The sequence below is a fragment of the Lepeophtheirus salmonis genome, chromosome 6, assembly GCF_016086655.4.
Source record: "Lepeophtheirus salmonis chromosome 6, UVic_Lsal_1.4, whole genome shotgun sequence".
NCBI lineage: Eukaryota > Metazoa > Arthropoda > Copepoda > Siphonostomatoida > Caligidae > Lepeophtheirus > Lepeophtheirus salmonis.
The window spans coordinates 57,387,754-57,407,502 of record NC_052136.2 but is presented as its reverse complement, the minus strand read 5'-3'; the positions used below and the strand labels follow the sequence as shown (position 1 = coordinate 57,407,502).

The window sequence follows — 19,749 nt, the reverse complement described above, 5'->3', positions numbered from 1 at the left end:
AACTCTGTTGATTTAGTCTGTAGTTGATAAATTTAAAAAAATGGACACATTTAAAAAAAAACTTATGGAAAGTTCGTATAACGACTCGAAAAATAAAAATTATAATATCAACTAAACTGTTTAGTTAGATAAATGTTTTTTAATCTTTTCAAAATTTCGTTGTGTATGCCTCGTCCAAGATGGCCGACTTCCAGAATGATGAGGCTATATGAAAATACATTAGTGTAATTTTTCAAGGGATACTCTTTACCTCGTTGTCCTACTAACATAAAAATATACAAGGCACTTTTTGGATCAGGAATTGTAAATGGATGTAGAGTATGTCTAGAAATTAAACCAATCTTTTATAAAGGCCATAGTTCGACATTAGTCAAATCAACTCAACCCATGATTACATTAAAATTGATTTTAAGGATCCTTTACCTATATTCAGGTCTTCAAACATATACATTTTGACAATCATAAACAAATATTCACACTTCCCATTTGCTTTTCCATGTCGAAACTTGATATTATGTATGGTAATTATTTGTCTTGCCAGATTATTTTCGCTGTTTGGAATACCGTCCTATATTCATAATGATCAAGGAGCATTGTTCATGTCTAAAGAGTCAATTTTTACTAGAAAAATGAGTTGCAATGAGTATAAAAATTCTTTATAATTCCGAAGAAAACGGTCAAGTTGAAAGATACAATGGTATCCTTTGGATAAGTGTTGTCCTTATATTAAGGATAAGAGGATTAAGTCAAAATGTTTCGGAGTTAGTACTACCAGATGTTCCCCATTAAATATGTTTTTTTAAACACTACGGTCAATTATAGACCACATGAAAGTTATTATTGAAATTATTTTGTTGTTTATTATTGATATGATAGGTATAAATTATATTACCAAACACAAATGCCATAAACATGGGAGGACCATGTGCTATTAATATAGAGAACAAGGGTTGTACTTATTTATTTTAATTATTATCGTTGATGGTTACTTTCTAATTTACTATAATAGATTACAGATAAAGTTAAATAAACCACAAGTCGGGTACAACATCTATTATTAATGAAGAAAATAGTTTTGAGCCCTTGTTACTAGTTTTGGTGGAAAAAAGGTAAAAAAATACTAAAAGAGTTACATTGTGACCTATTTTAGTTTTAAAACTACATACGTGTTGAATAAGTAATTTATTGGGGGAAAAAACAACACATAAATATTTAATGTTAAATAGTGCATTTAAAAGACTTCAATCAAAAAGTTCATTTTATATAAATCCATACATAAATGTTAAAAATTTGAACACTTTTAAAACAAAGCAAACAAAAAGGGCTTAATAGCAAATAAACTAAAAAAAAGAAATAAATGCATATTAAAATTATGCATAAACTGCATTTGATGAAAGATAAAAGGAGAGAAAGAAAGTGTGATTCACGTATTTGTATATGCATTAGACTTTCCTTTTTACGGGTTAATACCCCCAGTGCAAAAACACATTTTCGGCTGGAGACGATAAGATAACAGCGACTTTTGAATAGTTTGAGACTTTTCAAGCATTTTGGGTGTAGTACAGACTATTTAAATTTAAAAAAATTATGTCAAAATTGCTCATATATGGGGTTTTGTACTATTCCAAATATGATGCTAGTTTTTATTTGATTAATTTCTAACCAAAAATTATATTGATTTTTTTTGAAAAATCACAACATAGTCTCTACAGAATCACATGAGTTGAATTGATGAGCTGGATTTTACAAAAAACGTCACATCGTTGGTTTAAATATCAATTATAAAGGGTTTGCCATACAAACGAGATACCGCAGCCACCATACTTGTGTTTAATTTTAATGGCTTATTTTTCTATGGCTGTAGCCAAAAATAGAAACACGATCAGACATTCATGACGCCAACTTCTATTTAGACTTATAGGATTAATATTTTTCCTATCTATATTATTTGTTGAGGTCCTGTTAAAAAGTAAAGATAGAATGGGGTCGTAAAAATGTTTTGGAAGACATTTCTGAGTTGTATCGCGAATGTGGGCATGATTTACCGTATCAAATGCCATCCGAAAATTAACGGTGATTAGGGACCCATATCCTTACCTACTTTTTACAGAATAAATCGTACTTTGGATAATTTGAGATACATCAGAAACGTTTTTGATGAGTACAAATCTTCTTATCCAATATTGACTGATTCTCATCGGCAATTAATCTAGATATAGTTCAATATTTCTCATTAATCACTGTTATAGGCCACCAATGATCAATGTCAGTCCCATCTTTCTTTCTTTTGGAATTAACGCTATTCTACCTTCTGTGATTGATCTAGGAAGCTTTCCATATCTTTCCATAGATTTTCCAACACATACAATGAGATAAGTAGACATGGTTGTAAAACAACCAATATCTCCGATGTAAGGAATATATTGAAGTCAATTTCAGATCATTTATATATTTCTTTTTCTAGGAGTGACCGAGATTTGATTTCATGCACATTAGTTTGAAAAGAATAACTATTGACGAGCGTGTTGTTCACTTTGCCATAAGTCACACCATCGTATCTTTTTTTTCTGTAGATTGAGGACTTGATGTTGGAAATCAAATTTAAAGGAAGACAGACAAAATGTTGTATAAAATTAAACAAGAAAACCAAAACTGGGTCCAAAATATATTTTCTATAAATACCAAGAATAAAAAAATGATTAATTTGTTTATAAGTTTATTAATTTAAAAATATTATCACATACATATCAAATTTATATAATGCATTGATCGATAGTATATTTTTGCAAGCAAAATATTTTAAATTCAGCGATAAAATGTGCTATCTGTTTTGGATTGTATAATAATGTTTAAATTCCGACACGATATGAACATGCTCATCCATCTAAAAAACAACACCTTTTAGAAAATGACAAAAATTGTTATATTTCAAAAAATATCATCAAATTTGGAAAATTTAATTTATTAATACAATCAGAGACATCTTATTTACATTTTCAATCAGTATAATCGCCTTTTGCTGTAATGAAAGTTCCAGTCTGTGCAGAACTTTTAAAATCAGTCCTTTATAAAACTTGGCTCTAAGTTGGCTCAAGCAATAACAATAGCAGCCTTCAGTGGATCCTTTGTTGTGTATTGGACTCCAATAAGATTTCCCTTAAGATGCTAAAAAACAAAGTCCAGGGGGAACAGTCGGGACTATGGGAAGGCCAAAAGGGTTCTTCTTCACCTTGTTGAGGAAGATTCAGCAACGAGCTACACGCTTTACTGAAAACAAAGGCTTCAAACCCTGACGAGAAGTTATCTTGGTTACATTCAGGCTTAAGTCTTGCTTAGACTAGTTAGGCAAAATGGTCTGGCTTCTGTCAAATTCACGAGCAAGGCCATTGAGGGTCATCTCCCCTTTTCTGTCTTCACTAATACCTTTAACTACCTTATCCAATTTTGTTGGCCTCTTTGGTCTAGATTTGCCCCTAGTAGAAGCTTTTTGGTGGCTCTCGTGGTCACCTCGTACACAGTAGAGGGGTAACAGCACGTCCGTTTAAATATATCTAACTGTGATTTTCCAAGTGCAGGTAGCTCCAGAATTGCAGCTCTGCGTTGTTCCATGTTTTTCATTATGACGCTCTTATTTATAGGTGGAAATTACTTATTTTTTGATACAGTTTCAATAGACAATTGTTTATAATAAGTTATATGTATGTATTAAACATCGAAATATAAAAAATATGACATAGGCTTGTCATTTCAAAAAGTGTTGTAGTTTAGACAAAGTGCCTGTATAACTATGATATTAAATTAAAAGAGGATACAGGTTGTCAAAAATGATTTTTAAAGAAGTATATGTAGTATTTGAAGTAAATATTGATATAACTATGTTTTATAACAGGTACTAATATAAATTGTTCACCACTGCTGTCTAAGGAATGCAACACTGCATTGTAAATATGATTGTAAATGTCTCTTCTGAAATATGGAAAAAATATTGACTGTTGGTTAAAAAAAATTGCTGAATCAAAATTGAGTTTTTCGATTTAGAATGTTTTCATCAATGTAGTGTCCACTTTTTTGGAAATCAAATATGATCATATTTATTTATAATTTATAAAAACAATATGCTGTTAATAATTAAACATTTATTTAAATTATATCGATTTGTAAAACATTATTATTTTATATAATTAATAATTATTTATCTTTAGTTTTTTTGTCAAGAAATACATTTTTGGTTAAAAGTGTATGGAAAATAAAATTTGAACAAATATATAAATTAAAGGAAAAAATATTGTTCATTTTTTTTAAAAGACTATCTAAATATATAAATAACTTTAAAAAACTATTGAAATAATAAAGTAACACTTACTTGTCACCGATCAAAACACAATACATTCAACAGATTAATCGTAAGAGAAACTCAGTGTAAGAAGAAGCACCAACTGACAAAATTCTTAAAAGTCTATCGAATGGAAAATTTGATGCCTGCTTAGAGAAACCAGTTCATTTTTTTAAATTCAAAATGTGAAGGCACAAGATATATTAGAAACCAGATATCTCTCATTGTTTTCCATACGTATGGAGTTATTTTCTTTCAAAGACACTTTTCTTTTATTTACATGGGTCTCCATCAAGATGAAATTAATGTTTTCATCACGAAAGTTTTCATCATTTTGTACAAACTTAGAAGTACTCGAACTCCAATACAATATCATTTTACTCAACATATAGAAGCAATTTTTACACCAACGAAGACAAAAACAAATGATGATTAGTTCGTGGATAATTCAATGTTAATATATTTTTTTTTTTTTTGGGGGAGAATGGCCTTTTGTATAGTTTGATACTCTATTGTGTTATGCTTTCATTTATTTTCTTCAAATTGTTTTTAAGATGACCTGCTTCCAGGTAAAATAGATTGTAAGTAAAGTTGTACGAGTGTACAAAAAAATAACAAAAAACTCTTGCTCGTCTAACTATTCATTAAGGATTTGATCTAATGAGGCTTACTTCCCTACTTATTCACCGATTGTTTATTTTGAGCATTGATTCTTTATCATTAAGACTGTAAATACATATATTTAATTATCCTCTTCACTATGTTATTCGTTGAAAGCATGTTATTGTCTCTATTACGTATATTGTAAAGGTACCTACCTACTTCTATACAAACATGGATAATTACATGTATCGAGAGAGAATAAAAACATTTAATTACAGTGTATAGTTTTTGAGTATGTATTCCCCTTTTTTTCTAGGAATAGTACAACTTTCACTTTACTTTTGAATAAAAAAACAACAGTTAATTATTGACTGACATTGATGTACTCATATATCTGCAGTACTTTGAGTGAATGAATTATTCATTGGAGTTTATTTTTCCAATATGAACAAGCTGTAGTTTTTATACTAAATATTGTATAATACATATAGCAATAAAAATCAATTTTTTTCCATAAAAAAAAATAAAATAAAGATCAAGGATATTTGAAAGTATTAAAATTGATTTTCCGTATTTAAAAAAAATAATACATATAAATGTTAGAGAATACAATGGTAAATATTAGGATTGGGTATTATGCTATGCCCAAAGATCGGTACAAAACACGGTACACCCTTTTCGGTACGCAGTTTAGTACAGTATAATAGTTAAATATTTTTTTAACTAGAATTAATGTTGTTTTTTTAAAGTTTTTTCAATATTTTATTCTTGAATAATATATTTTCTGTACAAATAAATTATTTATAAATATACTTAACTTCTCTAAAAAAACAAAGATTACACGTGGTTTATAATATTAGGAGCTGTAGAAAAAATTATATCACTTGATACAGATGTACATGTAAAGGTAGTCGTTAAACTAACATGGAAATATTGGGATATTTATTCATATTTTCCCTTCACCGTACCACTGGGTTTTTGTCAAATGGGATGTTGATATATATAATTTTTAGGTCTTTTATCTCTTTTTTGTATCAACATAAAAATTATTTTTTATATAAAAATGATGCATATGGATTAAAATCTTAACTCACTATCTAAATATATTAATTTTTTGGATATTTAAAGAAATCCAGCAGTAGAATGGAAAAGAAGTGTAAGAACAAAAAACTGTACATTTGGCTTATGATAGGAACTAATCTGACCAACAAAATTACATCTTTAATCTCTCCCGTTTGGTGCTCAGCACCGAGAATAATTTGGATACTCACCCCTGTATTGAAAAATAACTTAACCATATATCAAATTCCACAATATATAAACAAAATTTTATTTTTCAGAAATTTAAAGGACTCCTCAATTTTAGAAGAAGACGCAATCACACAAGATTTTTTAACAGTTCATAATATAAATTAGGAAGAGTTGCTCAACGATGGTAGAATAAGATCACTGCTTGTTAATTCTTTTAAAATAGAATTACATGCCGTGCTCGTTGCACGTTAAAATGGTTCCCCTAAACTTCACCATTGTACTACATATATCATTGGTAACTGTTCCCATGAATATCTGGTACTGTTTTAGACTCATGCATTTTCCAGTCATCCGCATTATCCTTTTATTTTTACATGTACGTAAATAGTTGGTATTATTACTTAATAGGTATTAAAATGAAAACCATAGAATAGTGGAAAAGACAGGATAAAGTTTCAATAAGGATATAATTGGTTATTCTTATATAAAAAACATTAATTTTTTGTTTGAATAAACATCTCGATGAATTTTTGATTATTTATGCGAATTTTGAAAAACCAAGTTATTAGTAAAAGTTTTTGATAAGGTTGTGTATTTTATAAATATAATAGTTCTTCAATCCTCACATTGAAAAAATAAACAAACAAAAAAAAAAAAAAAAAACTCAAATAAATCCAAAGGAACGAATACTAAGTAAAACTGTGCATTAAATTCGCTAAACTTTGAATAAAAGTTGTTAAATATACGAATAAATAAAGAACGTGATATCATCATATTGAATGTATTAGGAAAATACTAAAAAATGTTGGCAATAAAATGTAGATTTTAAAATCATAAGAAACATTTTTACACATCTCCGCCTTTATAATATCTTAGGTCACCAAAGGAGGGTTAAGAAAAAAGTCAACAAATATATCAATATAAAAAACATTCCAAATTGAATTCTGATACATTTAAACTTAGTTACTGTGCTATGTTTATCTTTTTTTTCACATCCTTTTTAGGGACATGCTATCACGTGTGAAACATTACAGTTTAATTATCCTTGTGCTCTACAAAAATTCAATCTCTCGTAACTCTTTTTTTATCCGGGGTATGCGAATAAATGTGCATAACCTAGATTTTTTTCCCCCTTAGTATTTATATTTTTTTAGTCTTGTTAATCGAAACCCAGATTAATCCCATTCTGATTGAAAGGAGTATTTCTATATTTTGTCTCTTGAGCTAAAAAATATAATTTCAATATAAGAAAAATAATTGTGGTTCAATAATTTATATTTATTTTGGCCTGAAATTGATATTATTGCTCAACAATCTTTAAGCTCCTTTGCTAGTGTAAGTAGGAGCACTTTTTTCTTGTAAGACCACATTATTATCTGGAAAATTAGCCCCAACGTTCAGACGCAATTTTCTTGATAACTTCAACAAAGATAAAAAAAAATAAAAACTCTTCACAGCGCTATAAAATGTTGAAAGTACTTAATTTTTTTAAATGTTCCTCTAATTTTGCTAGATGAAGCTGTATTGATTAAGTTTAATTAAAAATTATTTACTGCATATAACCTAGGAATCTCTGTGTAGTTCATATACAAAATGTATATTTTTTAAGAGAATTTAGTAAATAATTAGCGAATAAATGTATACATATATTTATAATATTAAAGCCTATTTTAAGATATAAAAAAAATATATATTCTTATTTGCCTTTGTGAGGTCATTTTCTCTAGAAATAACCGGGCGCAAGCCTATGCACATTGAGTTTAAGAGAATAATTTATCCAGAGCACATTGTCCATGATCTACACCGTTTCCATTTGCTTAATTTTAATTATGTCCATCTCTAGAAAAACTCACTAGAGCCTCACAATATGACAATAACCTATTTTTTATTTTTCAGCATCGTACCCAATACTCCTCCAGCATACTTATTCATAATGAAATCAAAGATAAATATTAATATACCCATATAATTAACCCTTATGAAAGAAAATTATTTTCTTTGTATCAAGAAATTAGAAAAAAGAATGTAGAATTTTGCATATTTTATTATTAAATATTTTATAGCTAAAAGGTATAAAAGTAGTTATTTTGAAGTTTTTATTTAATTAAATATTTGAAGTTCGCTCTTATCTACTGAAAATATTTTATTGTCTTTATACTTCAAATTTACGATTTTTAAAAGTGTTTACAAATCTGTTTAGAAAATCATTTGTACAATGTATATATGAAAAAAATCAAAAAAATATAATTAACCTTTTTTTCGATGTTTTTTTTTTTTAAATAATGGAAAAAAAGCTGTTTTTTAATTTTTTTATAATACCATACATATTGCAAGTCACATCTTCAACAGGTACTAACGTGGTAATAGTGTAATTAGTCAAACATTAGTGTTCCCAAATATGTACAATTGAAGTATTCAAAATTAAAATATTTATAACTATTTCATAGTTTTGTAATGCCACTGCATTAATTTTACAGGTAAAAAGTTCACGATATATATCCTTGAAAATATAGTCTCAAAAAGATATTCAATTTTGACACTACTCCTTTAATTGTTGAATCTCTCAACCTTTCCTCCAAGTTAGAACATGCAAAAACAAATAACAACCCATAGTTAATTTTTGTTTATCTAACCACATCATTTCTCCCATTGTATGGCTATTGTACATTTAATAGAATGGTTATGTCATAAATAGTTATTTCATTAATGAGCCTTAAACTTACCTGAATTATAAATAAATATAGATACGTATGTATTCAAACAGTATAATAAAAAACAAATATAGTATGTACGACTGTGTATAAATGTGCATTAAATGGTTACAAAATTACTGTCATAATGTAATTTTAAAAGTAGGACATCATTTATTCAATATTTGAGTCAACTTAGTACAGACAAAAATATCTTTGAGATGTAGATGTTGAGATTAAATATTTTTATTGTGTTACATAAAAAAGACATTTTCAGCATTCTATAGATCTGTAGACTGATTATTAAAATTCAACGTGAAATAAAAGATTTGATTCAAGCTGAATAGTTAGTATTTGATGACAAAATTTAATGAGGCAAATAATTGCAGACCAAAATATGAATAATTAAGTTATCATTGAGCCCTATGTTATTATTAGGGTTGTTTTTAGGAAGAAGGAAATCCTTGATAATTTTCTTTATTGACTGCTTATTAAAATTCAAAATCGAGTAATTGCTTTAACTCGTTTGAACTATTGTTTTTTTATTACAAAACATAATAAGTACAGCTCTATGTTTGGTTAGGTATATAGAGAATACAAGTTTGATCTTATCTAGACGTACACATTATACTATTTTTAAAGAGTAAAATTTACGCTAGATTCGCTAGATTTTTTGTAAGGTCATTTATTTGAAATATACATCTGAAATAGTGCTTGGCTCAATTTTTATTCAATATCTGAGCCCTCAGCTTTTATAGTTCCCTGAATCCAAGACCTAAATTACTTGCAGACCTTAACTATGTAGTCAGACTTGAGCGTGGTCCACTCCTTGAGGTTGAAACCTCTAGAGACTGGACACTCTTGTAATGAGTAGCACACACCCTCTCTTCCAGACCCACCAATGGGTTACAGTCTGGAGAGGAATCCGGCCATATTTTGAAGTCCCAAAAGTCTGGAGTGTTGTCTTTCAGAAAGGCCTGGATCTTAGCAGTACAATGACACGTAGCTCTGTCTTGAGTCGAAACAAAGTTGTTCCCGATATGTTCTCAGGTACAAGGTAGCACTCTCTTATCTAAAAGTCCAATGTAAGTATGTGCAAATGAGTCGCTCCTTCCTTCCCACAAAAATGAGAGGGTAGACTCAAAAATGCCCAAAACCATTGTTCCGGCTGGATCTTTTGTTATGGAGACATGTCTTTATAAAGCTCAGACATTGTCTGGATGTTCAGCTGTGATGTAGAGGCTGTTCTGCTTATTCACAGTCGTATCGACCGAGAAAAACTTGTCATCAGAAAATAGCAAAACTTTACCCAAATTTTTGTTAACCTTGAGAAAGCTTAGAAACTTTTTGCTATTTGCAACCATCTCATTGCTTTGTTCAAAGATAACATGTTTTGTTGTCCTCCTCCGTGATTTTGAACCAATCTCATTCCGTATTGAAAAGGATAAAATGTATTCCACAAAATAAGATCAACCCCATATAAGTATATAGGTGTTTGCGAAGAGGATGATGATATGAAACAGTTATTTTCTTAAAGTTAATTATAAGAAAGTAACATATATACTGTACACATAATTAGTTCTTAAAGGCAAAGCACATATAGATACATATAAGGTTATTAATACACTTTTGAAATGAGATCATATCAATATATGAAGTAGGAACAAAATATAGATATTCGTATTACAAAATACATATATTCAACCAGCAAATATATTATAACAACAACTTTATGCAAATTTTTATTGAATAGATATATATTTATGTATCTAGTACCTTCGTAAACATATACATATACATTTACAAGGTGCGTAAGTGTTCCTTACAAAATCCATATATATTCAAATAAATGACCTCTTTATATCTTTTCATACACAAATTAAAAAGTGTAAAGTAAATTTTACAAATTTGGATATCTGATTCGACTTATTCCGAGTGTTTACGATGGCGTAAACTTCTAAAGGTTTTCTTGATACTTCCCTCAGGAACCTTGTTCTATGTACGGGCAATGACATCATTCAGAAAATACAAATTTTGATGAGGAGTAAAATTAGACTACCTCTCTACCAGGGACGTCAAGAAATAGTCAAGCACGTTGAAATCAGGTAATGAGAAGAGATGTATATTAAAACTACATCTTTCATTCCCTTTTCTTACGGCTGATACTATTAAAAGGATTTGGAGAACTCTGACGAAACATCCATTCACAGTACAAGAAATCAATTTTGAGATCAAAGTGAAAAATTCAACACCCTCATGCGCATATACACTAGAGATGGGACTGCATGTTAAACACACGGTTCGGTACAAACTGCAATACAGCCTTCAAGTGACGCAGTTCGCATGATATAATAGTTAAATGTTTTTTAATAAAATTTATGAAGGCTTTTTTTTCTTTTTTGATATTTAATTCTTTAGTATTTTCTTTCCTGTACCAATAAATTATTCCTGAATATACTTAACTTCTTTAAAAAAGAATGTTTATTATAATACGATTATTCATGAATTTATAATTTGAAAAAAAAAAAAAAATAACAAAAATTTTATAATATTCAAGTATCTAACATGTGATTATATATATATATTTACGTACCATACCAAGGGTAAAAACGTACAGGACCAAATTGCGGTCTATTTCGAACCGCACTAGTCCTAATAAACACAAATTATAATGTACCTACAATTTACATATCCAGAAATACTTACAAAAGATAATATTGCACTTCTTGTTTCCGTATTAAAATATCCTACCATTCAATTTCGTAATTTAATTTTCAAGTAGTTTGATAGTAGATGAACTTTCTAACAAAGTAAAAAAAAATATGTAAAAATCATTTGCATAGATTAAAAAAAAGGTAAAAGCAAGAACAATTGATTCCCTGTTTCGACCATGACCAAAAAAGGGATTTATTTCAAAATCTTTAAGGAATGTATTTTGTTATAACCAATGTTGAATTTGAATAGTTCTTGAACTCTAAATAAACAAAAACCTTTACTAAACTCAACAATTACTTTTTTTAATTATTCAAGCTCACCCGAAATATTTTTTTGGATAATTCAGCTATACTTGAATTTGAATTATCAAAATAAATCGAAATATTTGATTCATAATTATTTCTAGTATCATTCAATGAAAGGACAGTAAAAAATACAGACACTCTGCTCTTACTAAAGGAAGAATTTATGACGTATACAAAAAGAGAAACCACATTAAATATTATGTTGAAATTGTCAAAACTCGATTTTGACTGGACTCGAAAATTACTTTATTGCTCTAATACAGCTCGATTTGACCAAGAATTCAATTTTTTTTATTTGAATTCAATATTAGTTGGAACCAAATGAACTATTTATGTATCAGAGAAAAGATAAAATTAGTTGGACTTCTGATAGTTTTTTTTCAAAAAGAAAAAATAATATATTGAATTAAAATAAGATGCTAAATTTTGCAAAATTGGTGATCAAAATTATTTTGTTTACCTTTCTTATTAATTTGTTATAGAAAACTGCGTAAAAGCTGTCGAGGGACCACAATTTTTAGTTACATTGTTTTTAAGTTCTCTCTTGCTACTCAAGTAAACATTATAAGTAAAGTAAAAATAATAATTATACACAAGGGACTATTAAAATTGTTTTTACATTGTAAATTTCATTAGAACGGACCTCGTTAGAAATGGTATTAATATATACTATCGGTTATACATATATAAAAGAAATAAAAAATATTTTTTTGAGTTCAAAATATACAAAAAATCTTGTTTCTTCTAATAGAAAAAGTATTCTACAAATAAATGACATATTTTTTCTTTAGTAAACAATTAAGAATAACTTTGATGGGAGTATTAGATGTGATCCAGTTAGATTATCCATCCAGAGTTATGAATGATCCTCAATTACATCACTTTAAGTAATTTATATTTAAATTATTTTAACATTCAAATTATAAATTAAGTTCTTTCGACTTAAAGCTCATTTATATAAAACTAAATTAGTTTCAACCCATTTCTTTCTTTCATTTTACTTTTCTCATCATCTGTCATTTGGAAAGGTGTTTGTTTCTTGTGTTTTCTAAGCATAAAACTTCCTCATTTCTAGAGCAAATATATGTTTGTATATGCACATATATTATTGCTAATCATTTTTTAGGAAATTGTTGTTGAGTTTGTGGGTGGGTGGGGGGGGGGGAATTCAGCCTCCTTTAAAGTTTATGGATCTCCCCAATTTTTTTATCATATCATATATTAATAGGTCTGTTTTTAATGTTATTACACATGCAATCAAAAATGATCAAACAGATAAGTCTGAAATTTACCTAGTAGACGTATAAAAAACAAAGAATGCTCCTAAGTTATGTTTGGGCCTCTGAGGTCGCCAAGAGCCTGTCTATGCTCGAAATAAAACTCATTTTTCCTTTCTCTTTCTACATATGTTTATATCCTTCTCTTTCAACATCTCTGTATCTGCCTGTTTTCTCTAACTTCATTTTTTGTTTCTATTCTGCTCTATTGAGACTTGCAACGCAGGCACCCTCTGAATAATATACCTAGTTGTATGAGTAATTATGTAACAGAGTTTGATAATTTTTAGCGCTACCCCCCCCTAATAATAAACCTGGTATCACCCTTGTCGCCAATAGTCAGTGGAATTTTTTCTAGAGACCGTGGGTCTCCCTAAATTGGGCATAATTTATGGACAATGTATATAAGTCCTCATAGTTTCATAGTAAAAACGTTATACGGAGTGATTTTTTAATAGATAAGATTATTTCCCTGGAATTACCCGTAGGTGACAAGCCTTAAATATCTCGTGAAACAGAAACCCAGAAGAAATATCTTAAACCATGGATTATGTACCTACATAGATGAGTAAACATGTGAATTTGATATTATATTGTAAAAATAGCGTATACAAGTTTTTTATTAGCTGACCATCCCATTCTGTGGTGTATGAGGCTTCTATACGTAAGTATATTTGTATGTAGGGAGACATACCTTTCTGCTCGTTATAGAATCGTATATTAATAATAGTGAAGAAGGTTATAACAAAGAAATACATACACTTATATGCAGACGCAAGTATGAAATGTTTTTATTATATAATGTAACATATACCTTCATAAAATGATAACAATGCTGATTTATGACAATAATTTCAATCTTGCTTTTACTTACCTACAAATAGTAACTTCCTTCTATTTATTATTCTTTTTACAGGTCCAGAATAGAGAAAATAAATTACCGTCAAAAAGAAAAACAAGTATTGGATTCTATCCTTGGAACTGGATATGATAAAAGGATTAGACCATCCGGAAAAAATGATACAGGTAAGGTAATGATGTTTCTATGGTAAAGAACAAAGAAGTTTATGTACCAATATTTGTGTTGGATAGGTCTTTCAGTTTTCATTGGTTATTTTATTGGTCCGATATTTTTTACCATTCAACGGTTCTAAGGATTGATACTTTGGATTTTCAGTGCTATGTTTAGCTTTTTTTTTTACTTATAATTAGGATTGAATGAAATAAAAAGAAAGAAAGTGAACGTATAATAACAAGTTTTAGCCATACCCTTCCTACTTCAATCTTCAGATACCTTGTCTCTTGAAGAGGTTATGTTGAACAAATAAAATGACATAGGTAGTAGCTAACTTGCTGTTGTAGTTACTATAAAAGACCGATCCTAGGATGAATAAATTTTATTAGGACCGAACAAATGGAATTGCAGTGTTTTCAGCGTTTTTTAGACAAATTCCACATTAACAAACTTACACAATTTTGTCTTTGTATTTAGAAATAAAACCCGAATCATTTGACATAAGATTAATTATTTTACAAAAAAAAAAAAAAAAAAAAAATGATGAAAAATTATAATTTGTGTGTACATAACTAGAGATGTCAAATTTAGTTCAAAAATAGACAGATAAACATTTTACAAATTACGAAAATGTTGGGTTATATTTGCAATATACTGTTTAATGATTTAGACCCATTCAATTACTCAGGTTATTAAATCAGTCATAATAATAAAATCAGAAATCCTTTCTCAATGTAAAAAAAAAAATAATGAGAGCCGGATATGACGTTTTAATTTTTTATTCTACATCATATTTATATTGCAACTACATATAAAGAAGTAATAGTCTAGTTTTTAAACTAAAATCGACGTTTTACTCTTAAACTAATAATATTATGGATTCTTTTTCTTACTCTCTATCCAAAATTTGATACATCAACATGGAGAAGATGTAATCATTATAAACTAAATACAAAATTTGTAGTGCATTTCATGCAAATAAATTACTTTAAGGTCATATAATTCTTTTAAGTTTCAAACCAGGGGCAAATAATCTAAGATATATCACTATATTGATCAAAAATAAAGATCTAAATTCTAAAAATATAAGGAAAAAAATATAGCAAAGAAATAATTAAATAAATTTTATATATAAAATATACTAATTACAATGATTTATATAGTGTCAATTTTCTATTTTGCGGTAAATAAAGTCAAAAACGAGACTCACAATTGAATAACAATGCAGGGTGTATTTATTTGTTATCAAAATTTTCACAGTTCTACCTCACACGCTGTATATCCAATCACGAATTGATGTGTTGTCAATATCAAAATGAAATCAATAAACTGCTTTCTAAATGCTATGAAAAATAAGGCACTTAAAAAAAAGGATTTACCAATTATCAACATAATAATACACTAGCGGGATTACCCAGCATTGCTCGGAGTTATTAGGCGTCGACAACAGATAAATATTGGTGTTTTGTGATGGTGCGGTACATACATGTATAAATATGAGTCACTCCTTAGGATTGTTCAAGAAGTACTACTCTCTATTTTGACAAATGATTGACAAAGTACAAACATAACAAAAAATTTAATGAGGAAACTGTAAATAAAAGGAAATTTTGAGGCATTTTGAATGTTGTGACAAATGTGACTAGCGTGAATCCCAAAGTGTTGCTATTCCTAGGAAAATAAATTATTACTACTTTACTAATTGAATTGGACATTGAATAAAGCCCTCGTCAGTACCATCAATTTACTTTTTGCAACCTTATGTAAGGTATTTCTAATTATCTTAATGGATGTCACTTACTTCTTATATTTTATATATGCCCTAACAATGAATGGTTACATTGGAAAAATATTTGATTAAGTCACACATCCAATAAATTGGCATTGATAGATTTGGCTGTTTAAAAAAAAGATTATTTTTGTATATATTGTAAGGAGAGAAAGTCAAAAGCATTGTTTAATTTCACAGACGAGTATTTAATCATGGTGCAGATTCTGATAAAATTATATTAATATTAAAGTTGTTCTACAAAATCGTTCAACTATATATACAGTAGTTTTAGAAATTTTATTAATGATATTCAGATTATTATTTATTAAAAAGATACACATAAACTTAAGATACAATAATGATAAATTGATAAATGTAACCTAACAATAGATGAATTAAATTCAATTGAATAGAAATTCCAGTTTTATCATCATAAAAGCTCAAATTGTTGATTAATACACAAACGTACATCTGAAATATAATGATAATGAGTAATTAAAACCCCAGAAAGATATTTGCAATATGATTTGAAGGGGAAGTAACGGTTATATATTTAAGTGAAAAGAAATATTAAACAGAATTATTTCCACGGACTCTGTGCAATGAATAAGATTTACATTTAGAATTGATAGCATATGGAATAAGATAAAATTATCAGTTAATGTTAACTCACGAACATCCAATTTAAAATTATTTTGTAAAAAAAAAAAGATTAAAGTCGAATTTACAGATAAATAAAAGGTAATAACAAAAATATAATAAAGTGCCAAATCATGAAAAATCAAATAGAAGGTAATTTATTTTGCTTCGACACATATGAAATACATTATTGTTTTTCTCTATTTTTGTCTTCATAAACATTTTTGTCAAACTTTTTTCTTTGATGGCAGATAACTTTAATTAGAAATTTGAGTTTTTCAGAAAAAAAAAATCATGAATATATGTATGTACTTACATATGCTAATATAAAAAGAAAAAACTTTTTCTTTTAGTATAAATAATTTCATTAATAAAAGTTTATGATAAGTTAATTTTTTAATAAATAATTTAAACTTTATATATAGTTTAAAAAAATATTAGAATTAATATTTATATGTAAGTACATATATTCTTATATTTAAAAGATGATTGAATATGACAGATCTTTAAAATCATTCATAATTACATCTTGCGGGAAAAAATAAATGAAGAGGTAATTAATGGAGGAAAAAAGAGCAAATTGATTTATATTTTCTTTCGTTTCCTTAAATACATGATAAAGTAAATTTGCCATTTAAAAACTTTTTCGGAAATGTCATTTAATAATTTGGTAATTCTCAACATTCAACAACTAAATAAAAGGCAATTATTGTAACATTACAGGAAAGTGCTTTTTATTAACTTTCAAACAAAAAATGGTAGAACGTATAAATTCAATAATATTACAGAAAGGAGAAGAAAAAAGTTTAACCCGTCTAGGCCATTGCGTCAACACTTTTGCCACCCTCCAGAGCTGTACTTAATTACTTTTCCGACCGTCCAAGAGATGCAAATTGTTCTATTAAACAGATTTATACAATCGGAACGGAAAGAGGATCCAAATTCATGCAAACTAATTTCGTATTGACATGTGAGACAGTTGTATTATCGTATTACAAGTTTTGAAATTAATTATATTATTAGTGCGAAGTAATATTGTATTTACTTTAAATTAATAGATTATTCTGGAATAACCAGATGAAGATAGTATTTGAAAAGTATAAATTTTGAATAAAATTTGACACATGTTTATAGGTATTAAACTACATTAAATTTGTCTTGTATCCTCTAATTCTTTTATTACTATTAAAGAGGTTGCAATAATTGAATTTAATTGTTCTCTCTTGCAAATTCAATTAGGAAATCAAAAATTAAAATTGTAATGGAATCGACGTAGCTCATAGACAACACGCTCGGGAGAAATTATTTTCTTGAACTCAATGGTTGTAGGTTTTCACCTAGAGAAAGAAATATCCTTAATGTGTATGGACTTCACAAAAAAATTTCTAGATTAGATGAAGTAAATGTAATACTATATTGTTTATTTATACTGAATCAGTGCAACTCCGTCTAACCAATTAAAGTAACATTAAATATATATATACGTATGTGTATATATCACAATTCTTCAAATTTGACTTTTTTCATCAAGCATACACAAACTTATATTGTTCCCATTCTTCAAGGTCTAAGCTCACAAAATATACCAATAATTTTGATTTTGGACATAGGATATATCCCTCGCAAGGCCCTTTAGCTATATTGCAGGCATTTTTCAAAATGCTGCAAAATTCAAGATATTATGTCATTGTTTTCATTGTAGCTACCGAGAGGTTAATGTTATTTAATTGAAAGTGGTACCAAATTAAAATTCCCAAAATTTTCTTAAATATAAAAGTAAACAAATGAATATGTGTTGAAATAGCTACTGTTTTTAAGGAACAATCATACAAATAATATTATAACAAAAAATATCAAACCATTAACTTGTTAGAAAATATGTAACTAATATATGTATTGGTACTTGTTCAACGTGGCTTTTTTGAACTGATTTCCAGTGCTACAAATATATTTACAACTAAAAACTAAACGTGCAAAGTGTAAGAGTACTTGGTTTTGATGGAAATCCTGGTATTCTCTCATTGTAATCGAAACCTTACTAGCACCAGAGACTTGACTGTTCTTTTAGTATCCATCGCTTGAAATGTGTGCATTGTCATTGAATTATTTTTTGAAGTCGTCTGGTTATACATGAGTATTAAGAGCAACATTTTTTGGATCTAATTATTTATCATATAATGCCCTTCTTTCACAGCATAAAAAATGTTTTTGTTTGTGCCTTAAAATTAGTTAAATTTTGACAAATATCGATTTTTTTTTACAGTCATATTCAACAAAATTTTATTAGCCTTCCTTTGGTACATATTTCAAAACAATAGAATCAACCTTTGGGTAGTTACAATGACAAAAAGTTATTGTGGCCCACATATCCAAAATCCGAAACCAAAGTTATTGGTATATATAGTTAGTTGAGACCTTGAAGAATGGAAATAATATCAATTGCATATTTTTGAGGAAAAAAGTCAAATTTGAAGAGGTCTAATATTAATTTATACGTATAAATTTAAGCAAATTGTACATGCACTATTTTGTTATGAGTAAAAAGATGAACATAAAACTTTCATGAATTATTACCGACTTGACAAATTTACCCTTAATGAAAGGCAACATAAGACGATTCTTGAATACATAAAGTATGGTCTATGTACTCCTACTTTCTACCACAATTTCTCAATAAAGATTTTATATAAATATTTATTTTGGGAAACTTACGTAAACAATAAATCTCAATTACAAAGTAAGAGCCTTTTTTCATATCAAAATTATCCTTCTCTTACTGGTTTATTACAGTTATTTATATTTTTTTCTCCTTCTTCATATGAAGCAGTTCCATCAATCATGGGTGGTTTACCTACACACATACACTGAATACATGTAACCAGAAATGTTTTTTTATAGTAAGTATATGAGATGAGTAGTCTACTTAAATATTCATCCTTCAAAGGAAAATTGCTTCTAATCTCCCTCTTCGTAAAAAAAAGAAAGGAAGTATTCAATTCGTTTGTACTACACTTAAATCCAAATTTAATGCATAACATATTACTCTTGGTTTTATAATTATAGTTAGATTGAGTTTCAGTAGATACATTGGATTATACAAGGAATACTCTATACAAATAATACCCACCATTATCTTCCTTCCTTTTTCTT

At 28.1% G+C, this 19,749-nt stretch overlaps 1 protein-coding gene across 1 annotated transcript in view; it reads left to right on the top strand.

Moving 5' to 3' along the window:
• LOC121120103 (glutamate-gated chloride channel) overlaps window positions 1-19,749 on the top strand; it is a 274,678-nt gene that overhangs the window by 128,869 nt on the left and 126,060 nt on the right. Inside the window, 1 exon segment of the mRNA XM_071889780.1 lies at window positions 14,091-14,200. Within this exon segment, the coding sequence (XP_071745881.1) occupies window positions 14,091-14,200 (110 nt within the window).